Here is a 26,944-nt window from a genome sequence, read left to right on the forward strand (position 1 = left end):
TCTAAAGGATGTACTGAGCTGTTGTCTCAACAAGCTCTTTTGTGACAAGATCAATTATGCATATTATTGACACTATCATGAAAAGTATTCTTTGTGTTTGAAACATGTTTTGCAAACAATAATGCAATACATTTTCAACCAAATTTTCCAACTTTACCATCCCCTTCTCAATTATAAATTATATATGCTCAAAGTCACTTGTAGTGTTTGAATCACTCATATCAAAATAGAAACTTTGCTGTCCCAGTTGAGGAAGGATCTCAAGACCTGGCTCTTCGACTGAATCCCAGCGTCCAGATGGATCAGCAGCCTCCCTCCCCCAGCGATTTAAGACCCTCACAGGTGAGTACCCACGCTTTATAAACGCCGGATTGATTGATTGCAACTATGTAATAAAAAAACCCTAGGGGTATTTTTTAGTTTTGTCTGGGTATTGAAGATAGCTATAGTTCAAATTACAAAGTGCAGATATATCCAGTGTTTGTGAATTCAACAAAGTATCCTGTGATGGAGAACCTAGCTATTTAATGATGCAAGAGGTGGAATTAAAAGGGAGCAGTAAAATTAGGGTTAAAGATTATTGGTGTGTAAATGTGAAAATTGAGTGCGCTAGCAGGGAATGCATAGTTTTCTATTGCATCCACAAATATACAAAATAACTTGTGAGAGATGGTTTTACTAAGTAGTAACACACAGTTTAAATAGTGTAATCAGCAAAAAGATAATGTCCATTGAACTACAATGGTTATAACCCAAAATATTTTAACACAATGCTAGTGAAACATATTCCAGGACTGGAGATCCACTGTCCACTGAGGTCAAATGGTCCTCCAACTACCATAAAGTGTAAAATCTGATATATTTAAAAAAATATTTTTATTTGTGTACTTGGATAGAACTAAATGACAAATCAAACAGGAAATGTGAAGACTCATATTGGCTACCTACATATCTTGCCCTCACATTCATGCCTTTAATAATTTGGACTGCATAGTGTAATTCCAACACTCAACGTTTGTCACTTTTACATCTAGAACAGCGCATATAAACAAAAAATACAAAATGATCACTGATTTGATGTATGTAGTATTGTTACTCTTGGTTATCTATTATAGACTTTTGTTCCAATGCATTGCACAATACAACATTGGGACTTTTGACAGCAACACATGTATTTGCCCCAAACGTAAAAGCAAATGTGATCATTCTGCCTGGGTACAACTTAAAGACTGTGCACTTCCCACTGCCCTTTTATTGTCACGAAGAATAAAAATGAAACAGCTTGCAATTCAATTCATATTAAACAAGTCTAACTGTATTTAAGTCTCCAACTTTACCACCATTAGTGGATGCGGCAAACTCTTGAGACAAAGCACATACAGAACATTATTTTGATAGTTCAATGCGTGAGGTCCTCTTAAAAAATAATGAAAAGTGGCTTTCTTTAATTGTAAACACATTCCAAACATGGTAAGGACTATTGTTTAAAAAACAAAACAAAGAAAAAGTCGTAAAGTTTTTCCAACATTTGAGTAACAAGTAAATATTATATAGAAACAAAATTCAATATGAAAACAAAATTATTTTTGCAAAATAAGAGCAAACGTCCACAAGCACATTATCATGGTCAAAAAGTATACATTGAATATCTGCACAGTTTTAGCTTTCTTATTGCTTAAAATGTTAGTGTTATCAAGTTGGCATAAGCTTTGCCCTCTTTGACACGCTTCCATTGACCCTAATACACATACATACGAAAATGTTATCCCGAGGAGAGTGTGGGATTTTGTATGGCTAATTTGACTGTGGAACTAATATTTCCAGCAGAAACCACAGATTTCATTTAGCAAACCTCAATTAGTTGAAAACAATCTGATAAATGACAGGGTGTCTCTCTGTTAATAATAAAGGATTTTCACTTGAACGTTAAGAAAATTAAAATAATAAATGATGATTTTATCTGAGACCTGGCGAACAGTCAAGAGGAAGAAGTACAAGCGTGTAACAAGAATCTAATGAGACAGCCTAATATGCTAGAAAGCTGCTGTTTTTGCTTGCTTCCCTAATGCTCAATTAACAGTTTTTCAAAAAATAACAGAAAATCTGCGATATGTATTTCTGTCCTAATAATACTTTGTAACTACAACATTCAGCAAATACAAAAACACAGTAAAAAACATAATTGAAGCAACAATATTATTAATTACAAAAATAACAAAAAGGGACTGGTCAACACGTTTTAAGATATGTTTCACACCCGAATTTTTCTGGGTAGATATTAGGAAAAACTAAACATTCAGGTTTCCTCTCTTTACATTTTCAGTACTTAATCTACGATTATTAGAAACAAGCAAGGCACTTCCTTTTTCCAGTTACAAAACATTTATGTTCTATTCAATGCCTATGGACAATTTGCCAGTTAACCTTTACTTATTTACATACAAGGGAGGAACATATGAGAAGATATCAAATTGCAGAATATTGTGACTTTGGTAATCATGTAACAAATGTTACACAGAACAATTTTCCATGACAAATATATATCCCTCTCAAATTCCAATGAGAGTCATTAGATTGCTTTCTTACAAGTCGAGGGGAATAACCTACAAAATATTGGAAATGAAGGACATATGATAATCAGTTGTACAGACACTTATGATGTGTAACTCATTAATGGAACAAACCAGACAAGGCACAACAAAAACAATACATTGTTGTAAAGTATATTCAGGTGCTAATTATGTATTCTGAGGACCATGATTGTTCCAATTACAATATTTTTGTTGCTCCTGAGCAGTTCAGGGCAGTTACTCATGGTGGTTTTTTATGTTCACTTTCATGCTTCTTGGTGATGGGACTCCTCCAAGACACTGTCATTAAAAAAGACTAATAGCAACACAAAATTTCAACAACAAAATCCCCACCGTAAAATAATTGAGTATCAAGAGATTGTTTCGATCTCAGTTATGTTTCCAAGACAGTTTTCCACGCAGCGGAAGGGCTATGGTTCTGTGTGCTTTGTATCCTTGACTACTAAACAATAACTTGGTGAAAGCCTGGTATGGTAAGTCTCTTCACTGATGGACAAAGTGGTAATTTTTACTACAGGCTTGTCCACAACGGTTTATGTTGTATCAGAAAGAATGAAAAATTACAACAGTAATTGAAGCCTTGAGGGAGAGCAGACAAAATGTTGGACAATTTAGGAGTTCGTCAAATTGATATTTTCTTTGTAGTCCACTTTCAATGTGTTAAACTGATAAGGAATCTTAAGTAGACGAACCAAGATTGTCAACAGGACAAATAGTACAACAGTAGGACACTGAATCATTTTAAATTGCTAAAGGGGGAACCATTCCTACTGTATTAGGAGGCACAACATTATTTGCACATCCAAACCAATTTGGCATACTTTGTTAACTTAACTACCATCAGGTGCCTTATTCAAACCGTAAACAACAACAAAACTGTACAATGTGAGAAAGATATTAACTTTGAGAAGATGAAAGGAGACGATACGGGGGAAAATGAGGTAGAAATGTGAAATGCTCTGGTTGAAAGACCATCTGTACGCTAAGAAGTCGCATGGTCAAGAAAATATAGACAAGTTTGACAAAACAATTACACAACCCTATAAAGACAGCGACAGTTGTTGCGACTCATCCACTGCTAGCTGCTTACTATGGTCAAGAACAGGTCAATCTATGGTAATGCATCAAATGACATTTCCATCTTCTTCTAAATTATAATTATTTGTGCAATTCCAATGCTTCAATACTGCAAAGGCAGGTTACTCTGTCATTTACCTTTTGCGCAGAAAAGGGCGAGTAGTTAATTTCTTTGTCTTGACCTAGAAGGTTCTAAACTCCGCTGTTTTCAAATTTCCTTTGGTTTCGGGCATAATTACTCTATAAAACCACTTACACTGTGTCTTTCATCCAATTCAAGTCCTAACAATGTTTTCACAATAGTACTTCATAAACATCAGGGCAGTCGCACTGGATTCCCAAATCTATATGCTGAATGGCACTAAAAGACGACACACAAAAAGGAAGTAGAGAGGCCAGTACAAAAAAAAAGACCAGATCTTCAATACTTCATTTCAAACACTCTTCCAAGAACTAAAGCTGGAACCAGTCACCCGTAATAAGAATAGACGGGAAACCTGTCATCAACCAACAAAGTAAGAAAAGTACTTGGCATAAGGTCTGATACAAGTACAGTTTTAGCTATAATAATAGTTTATAACTGCTATGCTTATTTGGATAATAGATATAAAAATAATGTTTGAAACGCCTAAATAGTGAGTGACGTGAGTTCAATTTTATTTCTTTTTTTAAGGAAATGTTTGCCCCTTCCTGTCAAAGTATGTTGTATGGCTAGTCATACCAAAATTAATATTCAGGTTTCCGTATGTAATAATAGTGTATTAACTGCTTTTTAATTGGCTGTAACAAGGCTACAACCCAGTCCCCCTAAACTCTTCACCAATGTCACTCATCAGGTGGAAAATTAATGGCTGTGGAGTAGTTACTTCTACAACCCCCATGAACAACCACAACTATATGTTGAAGGACATCAGCATTAATATTCAATATTTGATCAGTCAAAACATTTGGAAAACAACACGCACTACCTCCGAATCAAACAGGAAGCACGACAAATTCCAGTTAACTCCTTAGACTTCTAAGTCTCCTTGGCAATGGCCATCCCGATTAGACAAAATATTTTGATGTCTACACCAACTAGTCTCCATTTCAAATCTTCAGAATAACTTTAAAAGTTTTCAATCTTATGAACACGATGAGTTGGAACTGGACAGTATGTTCAGCAAGTTATCGTGACATTCTGTTAAGGGCTAACCTACCCAACTTCACACAATACAAAGACAAACATTTAACAGTTGCCGTTCACCTGAGGCAGTATAAGTCAATTAAAGAAGTTTCCCTTTGTCTCAGCCAGACCCTAAAATCAGTTTACTAGGAAAGCAAACAAGATACAAGAGTTTCACGACTACAAAAAAAAACAAAAACCATTTTTCTTTTCACACGCTGCAAATTAAGTAAATGGGTTAAATATGCAAGTCCTTCCTGGGCAACTAGCTCTTAATTCTCCAAAGTCTACATTTGAGAGGAAAGCTATAACATACATATAGAAAAAGTTGTTTCTCTTTATCCTACCCGTGCTACAATACTCTAACATTACATATGCCAGGCCTTCTCGGCCATTACAGTTTATACTGTAAATACTTTGACTTTATATGTACATTGTGTTGTATGTACTATAATTATAGGAGCTTTGTCAGAAACACTAATGTCTTCTTGGGTGACTCTGAAGTACTCCTATGACAGATATATACCTTTACTTGCTACAAAAGTGGACCCAATACAAATGCTTTGTAATTTAGCTCCTTAGGGCCAGTCCTTTGTTTTCTTCTAACAGGCCTTTTGTGACTTTTAACAGAAGTGTCATTTGAGCAGTATGTTCCAGTTACAAAGGAGGAAAGACACACTGCTGGTGGCGAGCATACAGTACTGTACATACCTTAAAAACAAAACAGAAATGGGTTGAATTATCTATGTTAACTACAAAGTGCAACTTTGCCCTGCATCTGGCCCTATGTGCAGTACAAACTCCCTATGGCTTTACAAACAATGGCCTGGTGAAGCATCCTTGGATACTTCAATTACAGCAAACTAAGCAGATGTGTTGGCAAAACAGAGCTAAATATCACATTCTGTAAACATTGGCATATCACAGAGAATGCAGAGAAGCAGTATTTACAAATCATTTGTACATAAAATAAGCAACCTTCGTAATACACATAATGGTTTTTGAAAAGTGCAGGACCAATCAGTGCTGCCGATGTCAAGTCCCACGCAAGCATATCAGGTCTGTTGGGTGATCAGAACACTTTCCTCAGATATTTCTATTCTGGTGCCTTCTTAGGAGTGCGAGACTGAAGTTAAAGGGATCATACATTCCAGAATATATGGTTGGTATGGAAATTAATAAGGCAGCAAGCTCAGAACGAGTGTCAAGCAGCACTGATAAGAGATCCTTAGTGGCAACTATTTATATTTATGTTAGAAGTCAGAGTGCAACACAGAAGCCTCACTTAACATACAAAATAAATGTGCAAATTGTTCTCTTTTTACACAAAAGAAAATAATGTAGCAAGGAGGATAATCTAACATTTTATATAAAGAACATGTTTTGAAACACAGCAAAGTAGATCCATCTTCTTCCAAAATCATCTACAAGGCACTAAGGGTAGGAATGACAGATTACAGTAAGAGACATTGAATGCTTTTCTTCAGTCTGGCCGGAAGATAGGATATTTTGGTAAGAATTCTATTAAAATTACCTGTGAAAGGAAACATAAGGACACTCATTAGCCACAGGTGCAGCTGCATTTTCAGTTGATTTTTTGCCACAAATTATTAATTAATTACTTCATAATAGGAATACGTTACCAGTGTGTACTTTTGTACCATTGATTCTCTCAGATTACTACTAGCTTGGAATGGGAATCATTGGGCCAGACTTTCTGGTATGTACAGTTGGGATTTACATACATACTGTCCTATGATACATACTTTTCCCACATTGGTTAACTACTACTGCAACTTTTCAGAGATAGTCTCGGGAGCATTTCAAGGTCTTCTAAATGGACTTATCTTTAAAAACTTGCATTTTCTTTAGTGAAAAACACCCTCAACCTGCTTGGAGAAGACAACTTTGATAACTATAAAATATGTAAGCATGCCCCATAACATACCTGCTTCTTTGAACTACTAACTACCTTACTCAGTAAGAGCCTCGCTGATTACTGTTGTTTTGTATAACGTTTCCACAGAAGCCTTTAATCTTTAACAAACAACGTGAAAACTGGTTATCTCCTGCAGTGACATCATAACACTGGTTAACCAAATGGCTAACCCATGTTGTAACCTCACTAGGGGAATCACTTCCTTCGCCTTTGTTCTGCCACCTCGCCCAGGTCTCCTGAAACCAGAGTGTGGCAGTGGAATAGTGGAGGACGGTCCCACCCATCTTCTTCTGCCTCTCCAGGGTGCTGGTATACTCGGGAGAGAATACAGTTGGTAATGTGCCTGCACCAAACATCGCCTTTCCTGTCAGCACAGGTCTCTGAAGGCCTGCACTAAGAGGAGGAATTAACACATGCAACCAAGCAGCTCTCACAGAGCCCCTTGTCAGAGCTGTGCTGGCACACTCTCACATTGTAATGACAATGTGAGAGTGTGACTTTCTGCTGGGAGAGTGTGGGATGCTATAGAGGTTAGTGGGAGTGATAGCGGAGGCCAGATACTTATTTTTCAGTTTGGACAGTGGACGGTTTTGCAGAGGTGGTGGGAGTATGTAGCAGGCGTCCAAGAAATGTCTTTCTAGTTTGGGCAAAGGAGGGGTGGCGAGAATATGTACATAGATATAGAGGGTGGAGTGGGTTGGAGGGTCTTTTTAAAGGGTAGCAGAGCAGGAGACAGAAGCCCAGATACATATATTTTTTTAATTTGCAAGATGGGAGGTGTGGGTAGGTGGCAGAAAGCTAGGTTTTTTAAAAAAATGTTTAACTGTTATATATGGCTCTCCCGTTACTCCTCTTCACCCTATGTAAATGTTGAAAATAGTGCATATGTGAAATAACCATGTAGAACATTATAGATGGGTAGCATGCGAATCACAGGGCTGTTTTTGTTTCGGGGTTCTGAGTGATGTTGTAGACAACTCGAGCTTTTCTCTTGTTGTCTGCTTGATGTCACTTAGATTTCCTCAGTTAAAAACATCCCAATTATTCACTGCTACCTATCTATAGTCTAATATTTATAACTACTGCTCTTGAATCAGTGATGTAGGAACAGAACTATCTGTTACATTCCCATTTTCTCACCAATACATTTCCATAACTCAAGAGACAACTTTCCAGGATCACCACAACACTACCCTCATGCCATTACAGATCTAGGGACTTTCTGTGAGTTGTTGCAATTATTCAGGCCATGCATACTACACGAGAAAAAATTAATTTGCCTGGCTTGCTCAGTTACTAGTGTCGCTCTTTGCCTAATCATGTTGTATGGCTTGTGACAACCCACTGTCTTCAATCCAAATTGCACATTTCAATTGAGCTTGTGCAACTTCTTCCAACTGGGATTTTCTAGGATACTGCCACAGTTAATTAAACTCCCCTGTGACTTGTCATACGTAAGATTTCAGGAGTAATTGCTTAAGGTACAAAAACCGAAAGCAAAAAAAAAAAAAATAATCATATCTTCGAGTTTCTAATTGACATGCAATTGTAACACATACTGTACAACAAACCATGTTCCATCCTTTTTGGGGTTTACAAGCCCTAGTTCCCACAGACCTCAGAGGCCCATCACCCACATTCTCTAATGTCCGAGCCAGAGGCACCATGCTTGGTGTTCATTTCCTCCTTTGTCCTTTCTCTGTTACCTGGCCTTCATTTTGTGAAATAATGTCTGCCCACAAAAAGCATCTTCTGTGGCCTGTGAACTCTACACTGAGCTTGCTGGGTATAGCTGATGGGCCTGAAGCAAAGTCTTTACTTTCCAGAGCAGTTTTGTTATTGGAACTACAGTTCAGAGTGTCTATAGATAAACAGAAGTCCTATGACTCAGGAAATTATTGTTCCCTAGCAGTTCTTTTAAGAGCCACTTCACAAGGTCTTGTTTATTGCTTGAGTGGCCCATTTTGGTTATTCCCAAGAATCTTTCGTTATTCCTTTGTGAGCCATCCAAATCCTCCACCTTTGTTTGAATGGCAGATTACATCCTGTACACTACAGCACCACACCATCATCCCACAGAGAGGATACCTTTTTTGAAACCCGATCCATCAGCCCCCCTGGTTTGTTACATCGGGTCTAAGAATGTTCCACCTTGCATTCTGGTGCTTCCAGTTTTGACACAATGTTTTCAATGCCTTCTGTTTCCTCTGCAAATAAAATGTTTAAATCTGCAGGCAAAAATACACTTTGTGCTCCATTGCATCATCAGGCCCATTGCAGCCCTTCTGCAGTGCACCCTCAAGGGCAGTGATTGGAAATTGACAGCTTGGCTCACTGCTTATCAATATTATACATGTAGTTTGTTAACTTTCATTTCTTGGCATACTGCAGAACCACAATGACAGACAAACTGTGCTGTGGGTAAAGATTTAGGGCCAGATGTGCTAACATTAGTATTTGCGATTACCAAGTAGCGAATTTTTGCGAACTGCAATTTGGTAATAACAAACACTGATGTAATAAAGTATGTTTGACACTTTTTGCTATTCCCAGTGGGTCATAAATATTAATAAGGTAGGTTTCAGTTTGCGACCCATTGGGAATATCAAAAATCACACAGATGGTTACAGACCACCATGTCTGTGATTGTGAAGCAATCATTTAAAAAAAAGATTAAGAGTAGGCAGTGTTCTGCGGACCAACAACCTGCTCTTAAAAAACAGATCAGTCATTCTCAAAGGGGAAGGAGCCCCTTAGGGGCCCCTTCCCATTTGCGAATGGGTTACCACCAACTTTGAGTTGGTAGTAAAGTATGAATGTTTTGAAACTGCATTTCGGTCGCAAAACATTTGAGCATACCATTCAGATTCAGTATTAGGAATGTCCTATTACTTAGCGGTAACCTTCATTACTCCTGGTCCCATTGTCCTCGTCCCCTTCATTATAACATGTGAGATAATCCTATCTCACCAACAGAAAAAAAAAAACAAGAAATGCTGGTACTACCACTACCCCTCCCTCTGGGAGTGCATAACCGTACCCTACCCAGCATTTCTCCTGAACCACCAAGCCCCAGATAAAGGCTGGTAAGTTCGGGAGGGAGGGATGCAATGAAGGCGATGAGGACAATATAACAAGTGAGAATACCCAAGCAGCAACTGGCCATCATCCCAACAGCAAACCCAGTGATTTATTGAAAACAGTAAATAAAAAAGGAGGCAGGAGCACACAGCCCCCAAACCAACATTAGCATCATCCCCCAGAACATTCTGAATGCGATAATACCTCACAAAAATATTAGATGAAGCCCAGGTAGCCGCGCTACAGATCTCAGACAGGGACACCCCATGGACCTCAGCCCAAGAGGCCGCCATCCCAAGAGTAGAACGCCCCTGAACCCCAGCCGAGGAGGGGAGCCAGAAAGGGAGCACGCCAACATGATAACCTGCTTCAACCAGCAACCACTCGAAAAAGAAGCCCAGCACCCACAAGAGGAAACTCAGAAGACATAAAAAGGGAGTCCGACTTCCGAGAAGGACAACTGCGGTCCAAATAGATCAGCAACGTCCGGCAAACATCCAGCAAAGCCCAAGGGAGATCACCATCCACCACCTGCCCGAGCACAAAGCAGTCTGCACCAGCTCCTGGGAGCGATGGAATCGAGATGGAACTATGGGAACAAAGAAAATATCCAACCGCAAGACCACACCATCTGCAGAAAAGGACAAAAAAGGCTCACACGCCATCAATGCCCCCAGTTTCCCAAGGCGCCTGGCCGAAGTAATGGCCACCAAAAAGAGAACCTTGAGCCACAAATTTCATATAAACGTCCGATAAAGGCTCAAAAGATAGTAGCCACCAAAGCACGTGACACCAAAGGGAGGCCCCAAAGAGAAAAAGAAGGCCTCACCACAGGACAGGACAAGGAAAAACGGCGCAGTAACCAAGAAACCAAGTCGTCCACATCAGACAAATTTCCCCAAGGGGAATGGGAAGCCCTGATAGCAGCCCACTGAGCACGTACAGTGGAGACAGATAAACCTTTCTCAAACCCCTCCCAGAGAAACTGAAGGACATCAGGCAGGGAACAAACCAGAGGAGACAACACCAGAGCCTGACACCAATGATGGAAATTACCCCAATGGCGACCACAGGATTTGAGAGTAGAAGGCTTCCTGGACGGTTGAATGGCCACAGTTAATTTCTCGGTGAGACCTTGACTCTTCCACCCCTGCCTCTCAACTTCCAGACTGACAGACGAAGCCGCTGGAGGGACAACATTGGTGAAGACCACATGGGAGACGGGAGGGACGGGAATAACCAAGGACCCTGACCAGCCAATAACCGAAGAGTGGGAAACAAAGATCTCTGGGGCCAGAAGGGCACCACCACCACCTCCGGATCCTCCAGCATCAGACGAGACTGAAATCTGGCGATTAGCGCAAGAGGTGGACAGGCATACAGCAGGCGAGGCGGCCAAGGCATCCACCCTTCAAGCCCCCTCCTGATAGGCCCAGGAGCAGAAGCGGGGAAGCTGAGCATTGTGCTGGGAAGCAAAGAGGTCGAGAAAAGGAAGACCAAACCTCTTGCACACCAGACGAAAGGCCACTGGAGTCAGAGACAACTCCTGGGAGGCGGGTAAATAACGACTGAGCACATCCACCACCCCATTGTCCACCCTCACGGATATGAACAGCCGACAGAGACATGTGTCCTTTTGCCCAACAAAACAACTGGATCACCACCTCATTCAGGGACTTGGACCGTAGACCCCCCTTATGATTCAGGTAGGCCACCGTCACCATGTTGTCCAAATGAACCACCACATTGTGAGCCAACTACTGATCGCGGAACCCCATGACAGCCTGGAACATGGCAGACAACTCTCACCAATTCGAAGACCTCCTCCCTTCCAGAAGGGACCAACGACCCTGAAGGGATGCTGACCCCAACATAGCCCCCCACCCCAATGCACTGGCATTCGCTGCGAGGACAACCAGAGTAGAGGGTTGCAGAGGCAGACCCCTGGCGAGATTGCCTGACACCGTCCATCGGTGCAGGGCAGGGAGGACTGACAAAGCACCGGAATCAAGAGGGACAAATTGCGAACCAAAGAATACCAACGAGACAACATGTGCGACCAAAGAAGCCTCAGATGAAACCGTGCCCAAGGCACCGTGAACACTGTTTTCTTCAGTGGTCCCTTGCATCCAGAGCTGGGCGGAAAAGCCCTGGAGTGCGGGGCACTGCTTGCCACTCCAGAGGTGGAGCAGGGAAACCTGCTCGCAGGCCCTATGCCGGCTTGCTGCCTTGTCCTCCAAATGAGGTCCTCAACTGAGGGTGACTCTCTAGTGCCGACAAGCCTCGCCTGGGGCTGCCGTGGGGGCTCAAAGATGCATAGGACTGCCTGATTGGGCCCCGTGGAGTCAAAGAATGCTGGGTGGGCTAGGGGAAGCCCTTGCTCTGGTTCCTTGGCAATTCAGAGGTGAGGTCTTGCCAGTGTGGGGTGAGCCACACTTAAGTCTGTCATTTCCCTGGGCGATGTGTCCAGAGCACCATTTGGAATGATCCTGTGCAGGGCCGATTTTCTCCGCCCGCCTGTCTTGGAGGGTGGCCCACAGGCTGCTCATGCTGCTTCTACAGAGTCCTCGAGGAAAGTAGGTTGGACGCTAGCACGGGAAGCCCCCTCCTAGATTCTGGGGGTCACGACAGCCGTGGGGTGGTGGGCGCTGCGTGTAGTTTTGTTCGCTCCAGGATTCGGCGCTTGTGTTTGACTGCTCCCCCTTTGGCCCTTACAGCTAAACACAGGCCTGGCCCTACTTTGATTTAAGGAAAAATGGGAAGGACAGGTCCTCATAGACGGGTGCTCAGTCAAAGATGGATACGTTTACCACCTGCTCTTCAGACTGCACCAGCCAGCCGGCGGTTGGCCAACTGGCGCCCAAATCTCCTGCCGCCACAGAAGTTGCTCAGATCCTGCAAGCCATTCAAACATCTCGTAAGGCACTTGAAATAAAAATCAGTTAAGTGGGGGATGGAGTTGGCCTCCTTCGACGGGACCACTGTGATGTGGCTAGGAGGGTCACCGAGGTGCAAGGTAGTCTGGACCTTAAGGCGAAGGTAACAGCGGTGATCTCTACTACCAGCACCCTGGCGGCCAGAGTGGAGGATGCAGAAAACTGCTCTAGGCGCAGTAATCTGCGTTTTGTGGTGTTCCTAGAGGGGGTAGAGACCCTACGTTCAGAGACCTTCATTAAGAATTTGGAAGGTGCTCTGTCACCATGGTTCGTAGTGGAGTTGGCGCACTGGGCCCTTGCGCTGTGGCCTCTCCACGCCCTGTAATCGACAAAATTCAGAACTTCTGCGACAGGCACGTACTCATGAAAAACTCCACTTTCAATAGACCCATATCATGATTTTTCCGGATTACACAAAATCCATTCAGAAACAGTGCAGATCCTTTGATGTTGTAAAGCTCAAATTGAAAGCAATATCCCTACAATGTATGTTACTTTTCCTTGCGAAGCTGATTAATGACTCATGCCCTTACTTTTTTTAAACCCCAGAGGAGGCCTAGGAATGGGCTGTGGAGAAGCTGTTCTTCAGCCGCTATGACACTCCCCCTATTAATAGAGAGAAAAACAAAAAAACTTATGCAGTTCCTTGACGGGTCAGTAGAGTTGGAGAGAGTTGTAGGGGGGTGTCACAAAGGGCTAGAGGCAGTCCTACAGTGATAGGCGGGAGGAGGATTCCTCCCTTCGGGACTAGGGCCCACACACCCAGCCAGTTAGGTGTCATGCGTCATCATTGGGTCTGCTCCTCGTCGGGTCGGCGCTGCAATACCAGACGGGCACCCAATGCGGGGCTCTTTGGTGGATATCTTTTGTCCTTTGACGTATGGTGCAGTGGAGGTGAAGGGCCTAGAAGGTGTAGATGTAGTGTAGTGAAAGTGAAGGATAAAACAGGGTGAGCGAATTCATTCTGGTTGGATCCCCACCTGGTTAAAATATAGGTAAGTAGTGGCGACTAACTGAATTATTGGTTCAGAATAGCTGCGTTCTACTTTAAAATGGTCGGCATGTTTCTTCCCTTACAGTCTGGAGGATCAAGCGGCAATTCATTAGGACCTTATGAACATCTATCTACACACAATAGTAAGTTCAGTGTTTCCTGGATGGATGACCTACCCTTCGCCGCCAGACCCTGGCTTCCAGAGGGCCTAGCGACATCTCTTATAGCCTCTGCACAGTCTCAGAACTGCTGTCCCAGTGGCATCTCTTACAGCCTCTGCGCAGTCTTGGAACCACCGTAGACCCAAATCCAGAGGGGGAGGCAGGTGGCAAAGGTGCTCTCCGGAGTCCTCAGATATGGACGGCCCCTGGCTGTTCTCAGGCAGTGAAGGGGCTCTCCCATGCCTCGTCGGTGCTCTGTGGGGCCCCAGATGCCTCGTGGGCGGAGCCTTGGAATGGGAGGATTCCCTGCTGGATCAGCTGTAATGACTAGGGGGACCATGGTTTCCGCTTGGTCTCTGGCTACTGACCCTGGGTTCAGAGCGTTTCATGACCATTGACAAGCAATCTTGCATTGGAGGTCCACCTTGAATATCCCAAAATGTGTTGTGTTTTCGTCAAACATATTTTTATTGAAGTTTTGACATAGTACATCGTATAATATTACCAGCATAGATTCCCATGCACATTGTTAAAGAATGTTTACAGAATTTAAACTGTGAAGAGTCATACACGGCGCCAGGGCTAGTCCACAACCCAAACAAAGTGAAATGCACAATTAAGGGGTACAGATGCTAATAGAACTGGGCTCAGGGCAGGTCTCCGCGTCTTATACAGTGCGGCAACTAAAGCCAAAATAATTTCCATCGCCCTTTGTAGCTCACTTTAAATTCCATGTAGTCCGAGGGTATTATACAAAAAGTACTACAGTAGTATTAAAACAGCTCCTAACTATGGAGCGGTGAACACAAGACAATTAACAGCCCCGTACACCCCCCCCACCCCCGAACATGGTGACGGCACATAGAAAAGAAAAACGTATGCTGCAGGTGGTTTGACAATTTGCACTTCATATCTGAAAGGTGGAGCGCCCTGATAGAGGAGGGACAAACAGCGGATGGCAGGCCACGGGAGAGAAAGGTGACCAGGGGACCCCATTTGAATTCAAAGTTCTTAAAATTATCCCTGAAAACGTCCGACATCCGTTCCAAGCTAAGGAGCTTCCATAATCTAGAATGCCAAAGGGAAATTGCCGGAGCTTCTCTCCTCTTCCAGGCAGCAGCTAGTGTAATCTTCGCTGCCCCTATACAGAGCCACATAATCTTTTTATCAGCCCGGGTCTGGTGTTCCAAGCATGGGTCTCGAAGTCCCAGAAGGACCTCCGCCATGTAGGTTGGAATGGGATATCCCAGTATATCCTTGATATGGGCAAGGATTTCTTCCCAGAAAGGCTGTATGTGCGGGCAGTCCCACCAGATGTGCTGGAAGTCCCCCAGCAGACCGCACCCCCCTCCAGCATCTGTCAGAGGAATCGGGAAAGATCTGTCCGAGCTTGGAGGGGTGAAGGTACCAGTTCATCATGGTCTTAAGGTGTGCCTCCCTGAGGTCAACCGAGTGGTTGAACTTCGTGATGTCAGACCATAAATGGTGCCATTCCTCTTCTGTGATATCTCGTTGTAGGACACCCTCCCACATTGACATATACCGTGGACGTGGAGAGTGTGTAGTGGTGAGGAGAAACGGATATATGAAGGAAATCGCACCCTTCATGGATTTCGCTTTAGTGAGAAAGGATTCAAATTTCGTCAGGGGACGAGTAGCCGCCTCCCGGACTTGTGGAGTAAGGGCCCAGTGCTTTAATTGGTTATAACGGTATCTATCTGTGTTTTGTAGGTTGTAGTCCCTTTTGCAATTATCAAAGGTAAGGGGGCCAAAGTTATGGAAAAGGTGTGTTAGGGCCAAGCATCCCCCCTCTCGCCAAGCGTCGAATGGGCCTGCCTGTAAGCCTGGGGGAAATGCTGGGTTAAAATACAATGGTGTAAAAGGGGAGAGAAAGGAGGTCCACCTCTCGTCACCCGATACAGAGTCCCATACCTGAAGTGGTGTGCATGTAGGGGTGCTGATATAGGTGTTCTTAGGCCTATCACGTTTGAGACGCCAGATCAGATCCCATATGGTCCGACCCGTCACACTGCGATCCATGTGCAACCAGTGTTTGTCTGATTCGTGTTGTGACCATACAATCAGGACTCGTAATTGGGCGGCCTTATAATATAGGTGTATATCTGGAAGTCCGACTCCACCCTCACTTCTGGAGCGACGAAGTATCGTAAAAGAGAAGCGCGTCAGCCTCCCTTGCCATATGAAATTCAAGATCATAGTTTTAACGCGCCAAAAGAAGTCTCTCTCCAATTCAATGGGTAGAGCTTGGAACAGATACAGAAGCTTGGGGAGAAGAGTCATCTTTATGGCATGAATTCGACCCAACCAGGTGAGGAAGAGGGGCTTCCATTTATTGAGCTCTGCTTGGAGACGTGCGAGAAAAGGAGGGAAATTAGCAGCATAGAGTCTGTCCACTTTTGGTGTGATCTGTATAGAGGCGGTGGCACCTTTGGAAGGGTGTGGGAGGTTGGAGTCTATGTTATTCCGCTGGCGGGAGAGTGAGGTTGAGGATGAATGACTTACCGAGATTAACTTTGAAGCCTGCTATTGATTCAAATCGGGCTAATTCCGACTGCATGGGCGGGAGGGACACGGCTGGGTCTGTGAGAGATAACAGGACGTCATCAGCAAAAAGGGAAATTTTGTGTTGCTTCCCTGTGAAGGGGGTCCCCTGTATTATAGGGTTCGCTCTAATTGCCGCTGCAAGGGGTTCGATACTAAGGGCGAAGAGTAAGGGGGCACCCCTGTCTTGTACCTCTGGAATGAGAGAAGGAAGATGATTGCGCACCGTTAACCATCACCTTAGATTGGGGTTGAAGATAATTAGCCCGAATCATAGTGAGAAATTTGGGTGCAAAGCCGAAAGCCGAAAGCCGTAAGGGTATGGAACATGAACTCCCAGTCCACCCGGTCAAAGGCTTTTTCCGCGTCCAACCCGACAAGGACTGCAGGAATCCAACGTCTGGTGGCCTTCTCAATTAGGTGTACAATGCGACGGGTGTTGTCATGCGTTTGGAGCCCCTTAATAAATCCAGACTGATCCGGGTGTATAAGATCAGGCATAAGATCGATCAACCGTGAAGCCAAGATGGTGGAGTATAGTTTTGCATCGAGGTTGAGCAGAGTGATAGGCCTGTAGGAAGCGCAAGCCTCAGGATCTTTCCCTGGCTTAGGAATAACAGTAATCACAGCTTCCGATAGAGAGTCAGAGGTGAAGCCTTCCTCTGCCATCTTATTAAAGACCCGGGTAAGATGTGGGGCGATGTCGGGGGCAAAGGTTTTATAGAATAGAGCGGTATACCCATCTGGACCCGGGTGCTTTATGTGGTTTGAGAGCCTTAATAGCAGCAGTAACGTCTTCGGTGGAGATAGGGGCGTTAAGTAGCTCATTCCATTCTGAGGAGACCTGTGGGAGTTGAAGGGTAAGGAGGTAGTCTCGCTGGGCGTCTGGATCCAAGTGGTCGCCGGTGTAGAGGGTTTTGTAAAAGGACCCGAAGATGTCCGCTTTTGCCTCGTCACTATGGGTGAGTTCTCCCTGTGGTCCCCGAATACCGTCAATGTATTCCCGTATCCGTTTGTCCTTGAGTTGCCTAGCAAGATGTTTGCCCACCTTGTTACCTTGGGAATAAGATAGATGACGTAATTTCAATAGCGTAAATTCTGCCCTGTTATCGTAAATAGCTCGGAGATTACCCCGAAGCGCTGTCAAACTACGGAGGGTTTGCCTCGTGGGGTTTAATTTGTGAGCCCGTTCCGTGGAGGCCAGTTCCGACTCTTACTGTTCCCTTTCTTTGGTGCGGTGTGAATTTAATGCGGAGTTAAGGGAAATACATTTTCCCCGAAAGACCGACTTAAAGGCGTCCCAGGTGGTAAACTCCGATGTGTCGTCTGGTTTATTAATGTTAAAGAATTCGGCGATAGCCTCCCTTAGTTTAGTGCAGGAGTCCTTATCCCGCGTGAGAGCAATCGGGAAGTTCCACCTGGGAGAGGCAGAAGCATTGGCCCACCAAGACATAGAGAGCGAAAGTAGGCTGTGGTCAGAGATTGAAAGAGGGAATATTTTGGCTTCTAGCAAGTCACCTAAAAGGGATTGGCTAATAAAGATATAATCAAGGCGTGAGTATGTGCGGTGCACGTGTGAATAAAATGTGTAGTCTCGAATGGTAGGGTAGAGGGTACGCCATGAATCGAGGAGTCCCATGTCGTGAAATCGTTGTCGGAAGTCGGCGGCGAAGGAACCCATGTCTGAGCGTTGTGGGTGGGTGCTGTCTAGGTCCTTCTGCCACGTTAAGTTGAAGTTGCCCATGAGTACTAACGGCCCTTCTACAAAATCGAAGATATTCCCTAGAAAGGTGTGTAGGAAGGCTGTCTGGCCAGTGTTGGGGGCGTACACCGCTACCAAAGTGCTGAGTTTCCCCATCATACGGCCCTTTACCATGATCCAGCGACCATCCTTATCGTGTTGTACATCTATAGGATGGAATTTTGGTGGAGGAACGGAATAGGAGTGCGACCCCTCTGTTTCGTTAATGCTGAGGATCTGTAAATCATTGGGTAGTGTTTGTGGCGAAGCCGTGTGTCCTCGGATCTTGCGAGGTGTGTTTCCTGAAGGGCCACCACATCGGTGATCAGTGATGTACTTCCATACTTTCTGATGCTTCTGAGTTGAGTTAAGACCCTTAACGTTCCATGTACCTATGGTAAGTGCCATAGTGTTAGTAGGTGAAGCAACATCACAGTGAAAGCTCCGCCAGGCCTGTTAGGGCCCGTATCGTCCCTGAGAAGAAGTCCACCCCCCTCTGGTGTGATAAAGAATTACAGTGCAATCTTCAAGCCAATCTTTACCAAATATGAAAAAGCCGTCACCATGTCCCACCCATCCCCTCCCTACATACACAACACAAAATGCATCAACAGTGTTCCTTCAGGGGCAATAAAACCCCACAGGAGTACGAGGAGGCGACAGGACCGAGCCCATTCAGGAGCAATGCATTCAGGAGCAATGCAAAGGGAATCAGCAGCAACGTGACTGAGGCACCACCGAGTTGTCGCTGAGGCGAACCTCTACCTGCATTATGTATGACCTGGTCCCCTGTATCCGCATCGATACTGTGAACACTGACCTGGAGGAAGAACAAGTAGGAGAAAGATACAAATGAGACTAAGCACAGCACAGTATTGACATCACAAAGGGGGAAGTCCACACCGCCCAGTTCCAATCATGGGGTTGGGTGCCGGTTAGTCTGAGTAGCACTGTTGACACAAGTTCACGAGAGGCAAGGCAACCAGCTGGAGTGAAGCAGCGCCATCCTCCCCATCGTATCGAGGGAGTAACCAAAGCAGCCTTCAGGAGATATGGCGATTGGAGATGCAAGGCTCTCCCTCCAGAGAAAAGAAGCCGGTCCACGAGGCACTCAGCAGGGATTCACCGGTGGCCCCTACGTGTACCCCCCGACCACGCCCTGGCGTATGGAGCCTCTTTGCAAAGATCGCCGTTTTTAACCTGAGTAGAGTCGTCGCCTTCAGTGGAGAGGCCCAAAAGATTCAAGCCTTCCTGCAGATTGGAAATGTGGCGCTGCCTATTATGGAATTCAAAACTGAGACCAAATGGGAAGGTCCATCGATATCGGATCTGATCGTCTCGCAGTTTAGAGGTAATTGGTCTGAACTGCTGTCTCTGCGCCAGAGTAGCGGGCGCCAGATCTTGGTAGATCGTACAGGAGTAGTTCTGAAACGAAATGGAACCCTTCGCCCTAGCCGCTGCAAGGACTGCCTCCTTAACTTTAAAGGAGTGGAATCTGGCTAAGACGTCTCGAGGTCTCCTCTTTTCGCCATGCTGCAATGCCCCCACTCTGTGAACTCGTTTGAGTTTTATCTTGAGGGATTGAGGACTCAAGATTTCCGTGAAGAGCCCTTCCAGGAAGGCCCCCAAGTCGGGCCCCTCCGCCCCCTCCTCCAGGTCCCTAATCCGTATGTTCTCCCTCCGGGCCCTCTTCTCAAGATCCTTTGTCTTGAGTTGTGACTGGAATACTTGGTCACGGAGGGACCGCACCTCGTCTCGGAGTTCTGACGTGAGTTTATCTTGATCTTGAGAGTGCGCCTCTAGGTCCACCACCCGGGTGCCCACTGAGTCCACATCTTGTTGGAGGGAAGCTAGCCTTTCAGTAAGGTCGGTCCTCAACTGTTCCATGGATGATTTAATGTCCTGTCCGAGCACGTTACGCAACTCCGATTTGAAGTCTTTAAACATGGTAAGGAGGTCCGCCTTTGTTATAGCCACAGCGGTGACGTCGTAGCCCGCGCGCAGGACCGGGCGCCTGTCCGAGGCGGATAAGAAATCAGAGCCCTTAGTAACTGGTCTGAGCGTTCCCTGCTTGGGCGGCATGCGGGCCGGCCCCCGGGGCCCTCCTTATTTGTGATCACTGCGGTCTTGGAAGTTGCATAGGAGGGAGTGGGGCCGGGGCAGCCAAGGAGTAGCGCATGTGGCGATGGTCGTGAGGCCCGAAGCGATGGTTTGGAGGTGGGGGACCCTGAGGGGTGGCAGAGGGAGCGTGGGTAAAGTGGAATGTCACTGGAGAGGCCAAAGCAGGTCAAGCATTAACCCGGGGGTTGACTGAGGAGAACACGGCAGTCATACAGGCGAGGGCAGCCACCAACCTTACTCTGTGTAGGCCCCAATGGTGATGTGCAGGCACCGGAGCAACCCCTTCAGCAAAGCGCCATGATCGGGGAGGCGGTCCACCATACGGCGTAGAAGAGTGGTGAGGGCAGAATCAGCAGCTTCTGCCTTGGATGGATGTTGCTAGGACAGGGGCCCCCAGCCAGCGCGTGGCCGCAGCTGAGTGCAGAGCAGCAAACAGGAGTCTCGGGCTGTTTTGTCTTCACGACGCCGCCATCTTGAGGTCAGGCTCGAGGCAATGTAAGCCGGTGCATTCTCGTAGAGAAGCAGGGAGCGTTTACCAGCTGTTGCTCTGGGGTCTGACTCACTACAAACCAAAACTGGGTCCTGGCTCAAAAAGCTCAGCTGGACTGAGCCCAATTAACAGAAAAAACAGAACATACTGTCCAGGCTGAGAATCACTACAACCAATCCCTTTTTAAAACTCCTATCATGAGAAATAAAACATGAAAGGAGGGCTTTATGAATTTCCTTTTGCTTAGAAGAACATTTATTGTATATTTCTCATTTTATCTCTTTTTGTGCGTTCAACAATTGTTCATTGCACATTCACATTTTACAAAAAACATCATGGTATATATACAAATGTATTAAACAACACTACACGATAGTCTTGATCCCCTGTGTAGAGGTTTCAAACTACATTCATTCATCAAACATTCATGGCCGATTCATTCATACACACACTCGACATACACTGAACAAAGCGGTCCTAATGACACCTCTCCTTTTGGAAAAATTCACTAACATACTCTATATATGTCATAATACTTTTTCTGTTTTTATACAATGAAAATCCAAAAGAACATTTTTAGTAGGAGCCTCTCAAATGGGTGCAAAAAGGACCAATCTGGTCGACGCGTTTCGAACCTCTATCTTTTGAGGTTCTCTTCAGGACCAACCAATTTCTGTAACAAAAAAACAACAAACCCTCTTTAAATAATTAGAACAACTCAGGACCTCTAGAGAACCATCAACGACTGAGCTCACCCACCTTAGAAAAGTGCGTAAATGAGGAACCTTAACTATCCGTGACTCATCCAGCTCGCCCTGGGGCTGTGAAAAACAAATAGAACCCACTTATATCATCATTCTTTCTGTTAAAAACGTTTACAGGACAAACATAGAAACAACTGTAAGCGTCCATTTGGCTCACCCTTTGAAGTGAATCTGTTATCGTGATGGGACAGCCGAGTCCTGCAAGAGATTATAGACTTGTGTCAGCCGGAGTATAACTAGGTCCCCCCGATCTCTTACTCTTGTAATGAATACAATATTGGCTTACCCAATTGTGAGACGGCTGTCTCCTTAGCCGGCTACCTTGGAGGACGAACTTCTTTTCTACCCAAGTGCGAAATGAACACTATTTGGTATCCTCTTTACGATGTAAACGGACTGCGCAAAAATAACACCAAGTCAAACCAGAAGCGGCCGCTTACCTATGTAAGTTTGCGTAATCGTGTCACGTTGAAATCCCGTGCCGGCATCTAAAACAAAAAGGCGTAAGATATCGCCATTAGTTGTGCTCGGCTAGTAATATCCATGGTGTCTACGGAGCTGTCAAAAGAATGTAAAAACCGCTCACCGAGATAACTTCACTCCTCCAGCGTTTCGCGGCTCCGTTAGTCTGTCAGTGATGCTTCAAGAAGCACTGAGGCGTGTAACGGCTGATTCCTCCCGGGTCATAAACTGCCGATGGCTCATGGGAATTGTAGTCTAATATGCCGATAGAGCGGAGTGGGATATCGGGTTTCTTGATGGAAGGCTGATTTGCCAACTTTCTTAAACAGTACCTCTATGGCATGACACCATCATTAGTTCGGAAAAAGGAAAAAGGCACGCGTGATGCGGAAGAGCCTGTTAGACTTCGGTAGTACAGTTGAACAAGTGGTCACATGGCATAAAAGGAAGACCTCAAATAAGGGCATCATAATGTTGTGAATTACACGGTCTATAACATTGGTCTAAATATCTCCGCTATCTCATTTAAACCATTGGTTGCCGTATTGAATTTCATAATGAGTAATGCTTCGCGCTGACTCAAATGGCCCTCCAAATCCCCCCCACGGGGGTCTCTCTCAATTTTAGACAGCACTGTCCATTTAAAGTCTTCCTCCCTGTGTATTTTTGTAACCCAGTGGCTAACTAGTGGAGCATTTTCCACTCGTCGTCGAATCCTCGACTTGTGCTGGGTGATGCGCTGCCGTACCTCCTGGGTGGTCTTTCCGATGTAAAGCTTTGGACATGGGCAAGTTACTGCATAAACAACATTCCTAGTTTTACAGTTTGTAAATGCCTTATGCTTCCAATGGATATTGTTGAACATGAAGGCATCTCCTTCAATGGTTTGATCACAGCATGTACAGGTACCACATTTGTGGTGCCCAACAATTGGTGGTAAATCTAGCATACTTCTCAGAGTCGGGGTCTGCTGTTTCGGTAAAGCCGCTCTCACAATATAATTGGCTATACTTTTCTCTTTTTTATATGCAAAAAGAGGAGGAATAGAAAATTCCTCATGGAGATCTTTGATCAAATGCCAATTAGTGAGGATCAGTTTTCGAAGTTGATGTGTGTTAGGGCAAAACGTGGTGACACAAACTGGTCTATTGGCCATTTTCTTTGTTTTTTGCTCCAACAGTGTTTCCCTTGGTGTCCACCATGCTCTCTTAAGGGAATGTTTCAGTAACTTTTTCGGATATCCCCTCACCAATAAGCGATCTTTCAGTTTGTTCGCATGAGCAAAGTATTCCTCTTTATTTGAACAGTTCCTGCGAATCCGCAGGAACTGGCCGTACGGCAAATTCTGTCTCAGACTTCGAGGATGGTTGCTGGTGTAATGGAGCGCCTTGTTCCTATCAGTCGATTTTCTAAAAAGTGTGGTCTCTAGATGTCCATCCGATGCCTCCACTTTTACATTCAAAAATGTGATTGATTCGTTTGATGACGAACAACTGAACTTAATGTCATTAGATCGTCCGTTAAGCCATCCTACAAACTCATCCAGTGATTGTTGTGTGCCTGACCAGATTAAAAAGATGTCATTAATGTATCGCATGTAACTAGAAATGTTTGCCGAGTACGGGTTGTTGTTATATATGAAATTGTTTTCATATAGGCCCATATATAACACCGCTAGTTCCGGGGCGAAGAGACACCCCATAGCCACGCCTTTTGTTTGGAAGAAGAACTGTGAGTCGAATGTAAAATAGTTCTTGGACAATGAAAATTTGGCAAGTGCCAAGATGAATTCCATGGGTACTTGGACCGGCTGTTCTCTTTTGCCCAAGAACCACTCTAAGGTCTCTAATGCTTGGTCCTGGGGAATTTGGGTATAAAGTGATACTACGTCCAGTGTGACCATCAATTGTCTTGTGTTGTCAAATCGGACGGGTGCTATTCTGTTTAGGAAGGCTGTGGTATCTTTAAGGTGGGCCGGAATTTCACCAATGAAAGGTTTCAGGAAGAAGTCAATATATTGAGCCACTGGCTCAATAAGTGACTCACAACCTGACACAATCGGTCGGCCTGGGGGGGTCAAGTTCGCTTTTATGTAATTTGGGCAGAACATAGAAAACAGGTGTTCTAGGGTTCTTAATCTGTAAACAAATTCGTTCTTTTGGACCAATAAAACCTTGTGTGAACCCTTCTTCGATGATTTGGAATAGTTGGTTTTGTAATTCCTTTGTTGGGTCCTTGGGAATTTTTCGATAGCAATCAACATCCTCTAACTGGCGTAACACCTCTTTCTTGTATTTATTCACATCCCAAATCACAATTGCACCCCCTTTATCCGCCTGTTTGACCACTACCGATCTGTCATTCTTGAGGTCCATCAAAGCATCTTTCTCTTGTTTGGCTAAGTTGTACTTAACGTAGCCTCTTTTGCCTTCCATTGCCTGTATCCCAGATAGAACGGTTTTTTCAAAGGTACTGATTTCTTTAGGTATTTTGGGGCCTGAAGGGCAGAAAGAAGATTTTCTCCTCAGTCCTGTTACCTCTGTTGTGGCAACTTCAGTGGAGTCCGAAAAAAACGTTTTAAGACGAATTTTGCGGCAAAACTCCATTGTTTCCAACTTCATTTTCACAAAGTCTGTTGGTCTAGATGGAACAAAGCTTAATCCTTTCTCTAGTATTGACATTTCAGCTTCTGTTAGAATTTTATCAGACAGGTTGAATATCGGCGAGGAAACTAGCTCCTGTAGTACTGTCGACGTGTCCTCATTTCCCATGGTTGGGAATATCGTAAGCGTCCTCTGCCTTGCCGTTGGCCTCGGGCTAAAAAATGTACCCCTTGGTTTGATATTTGTGGATCCTGATTTTGTTGATTTAGCCTTGGATTTTGATTTGCCCTGGTGTTGGCGTCCGTTTCCTCACCAGAGGACGATGATGATTCCGAGAAGGTGATTAATTTATTTCGCGACCGGCCTCGATAATTCTGAAGATAGTTTCTTGAATCGTTTTTGGTGTAGAAATCTTTATTTAGATAAGGATAAGTTGATTCCAACGAAAAATTCTTTTTGTCCGACTCAAACTTATTGCTTTTTTGAATGACTGTGTAGTCTTTGAACTCCGATATCTCCTTTTCAACCTTTTCCAGTAGAGCTTTTGCGTCAGTTAGATGTGGATTGTTTTTAATTTCTGCCTCCAAGTCCGCAATCTCTTGTAATTGTACCAGTGACAGCCTGTGTGCTGTCTCAACAGTTAGCACCATTAGATCCCGGCTACATTTCGTCTCGATGCAGCTGTATCCTTTCTTATAAACCGGATCATCAATGAACACGGACGGGATATTACGTATCTGTAATCCCGATGGGATTGTCCCTTCCCTTAAATGTTGCAGTAAGAAGTGCCCATGAAGGTCCGTCCTAATTTGTTTTTTGCGTAGTCTAGTTAGTTTGTCTGATTCATTCTGAGTTTTTGCAGTGACACTTAAGGTGGCTGATGCAAAGACTGGTGGTTCTCGCATTAAATTCTGAATATGTTCTTCACTGTAAGCAAAGGCATCTTTTTCTGCCATCGCACACTAATACTGAGGATAACAATAACTAAAATAAACAATGACGTGTTAGACAAAAAATGACAAGACAATTTCACACAACCGTCCGGTACACGCACAGCACATGTATTTAACAACAGAAGTTGCTTAAACCTGGTGGTCCCAGGCTCTTCCGCATCATGCGTGCCTTTTTCCTTTTTCCGAACTAATGATGGTGTCATGCCATAGAGGTACTGTTTAAGAAAGTTGGCAAATCAGCCTTCCATCAAGAAACCCGATATCCCACCCCGCTCTGAACTATCGGCATATTAGACTACAATTCCCATGAGCCATCGGCAGTTTATGACCCGGGAGGAATCAGCCGTTACACGCCTCAGTGCTTCTTGAAGCATCACTGACAGACTAACGGAGCCGCGAAACGCTGGAGGAGTGAAGTTATCTCGGTGAGCGGGTTTTACATTCTTTTGACAGCTCCGTAGACACCATGGATATTAGTAGCCGAGCACAACTAATGGCGATATCTTACGCCTTTTTGTTTTAGATGCCGGCACGGGATTTCAACGTGACACGATTACGCAAACTTACATAGGTAAGCAGCCGCTTCTGGTTTGACTTGGTGTTATTTTTGCGCAGTCCGTTTAGATTGTAAAGAGGATACCAAATAGTGTTCATTTCGCACTTAGGTAGAAAAGAAGTTCGTCCTCCAAGGTAGCCGGCTAAGGAGACAGCCGTCTCACAATTGGGTAAGCCAATATTGTATTCATTACAAGAGTAAGAGATCGGGGGGACCTAGTTATACTCCGGCTGACACAAGTCTATAATCTCTTGTAGGACTCGGCTGTCCCATCACGATAACAGATTCACTTCAAAGGGTGAGCCAAATGGACGCTTACAGTTGTTTCTATGTTTGTCCTGTAAACGTTTTTAACAGAAAGAATGATGATATAAGTGGGTTCTATTTGTTTTTCACAGCCCCAGGGCGAGCTGGATGAGTCACGGATAGTTAAGGTTCCTCATTTACGCACTTTTCTAAGGTGGGTGAGCTCAGTCGTTGATGGTTCTCTAGAGGTCCTGAGTTGTTCTAATTATTTAAAGAGGGTTTGTTGTTTTTTTGTTACAGAAATTGGTTGGTCCTGAAGAGAACCTCAAAAGATAGAGGTTCGAAACGCGTCGACCAGATTGGTCCTTTTTGCACCCATTTGAGAGGCTCCTACTAAAAACGTTCTTTTGGATTTTCATTGTATAAAAAAAGAAAAAGTATTATGACATATATAGAGTATGTTAGTGAATTTTTCCAAAAGGAGAGGTGTCATTAGGACCGC

At 44.4% G+C, this 26,944-nt stretch overlaps 1 protein-coding gene across 1 annotated transcript in view; it reads right to left on the bottom strand.

The window, feature by feature from the left end:
* Positions 1 to 861: 861 nt before the first annotated feature.
* Positions 862 to 26,944, bottom strand: part of LOC146829567 (cysteine-rich hydrophobic domain-containing protein 2-like) — a 221,695-nt gene continuing 195,612 nt past the window's right edge. Inside the window, exon 6 of the mRNA XM_085608271.1 lies at positions 862 to 6,367. Coding sequence (XP_085464397.1) covers positions 6,317 to 6,367 — 51 coding nt within the window. The 3' untranslated portion in view covers positions 862 to 6,316. The remainder of the gene's footprint in view (positions 6,368 to 26,944) is intronic.

This window comes from Triturus cristatus, chromosome 5_2 (assembly GCF_964204655.1).
Source record: "Triturus cristatus chromosome 5_2, aTriCri1.1, whole genome shotgun sequence".
Lineage (NCBI taxonomy): Eukaryota > Metazoa > Chordata > Amphibia > Caudata > Salamandridae > Triturus > Triturus cristatus.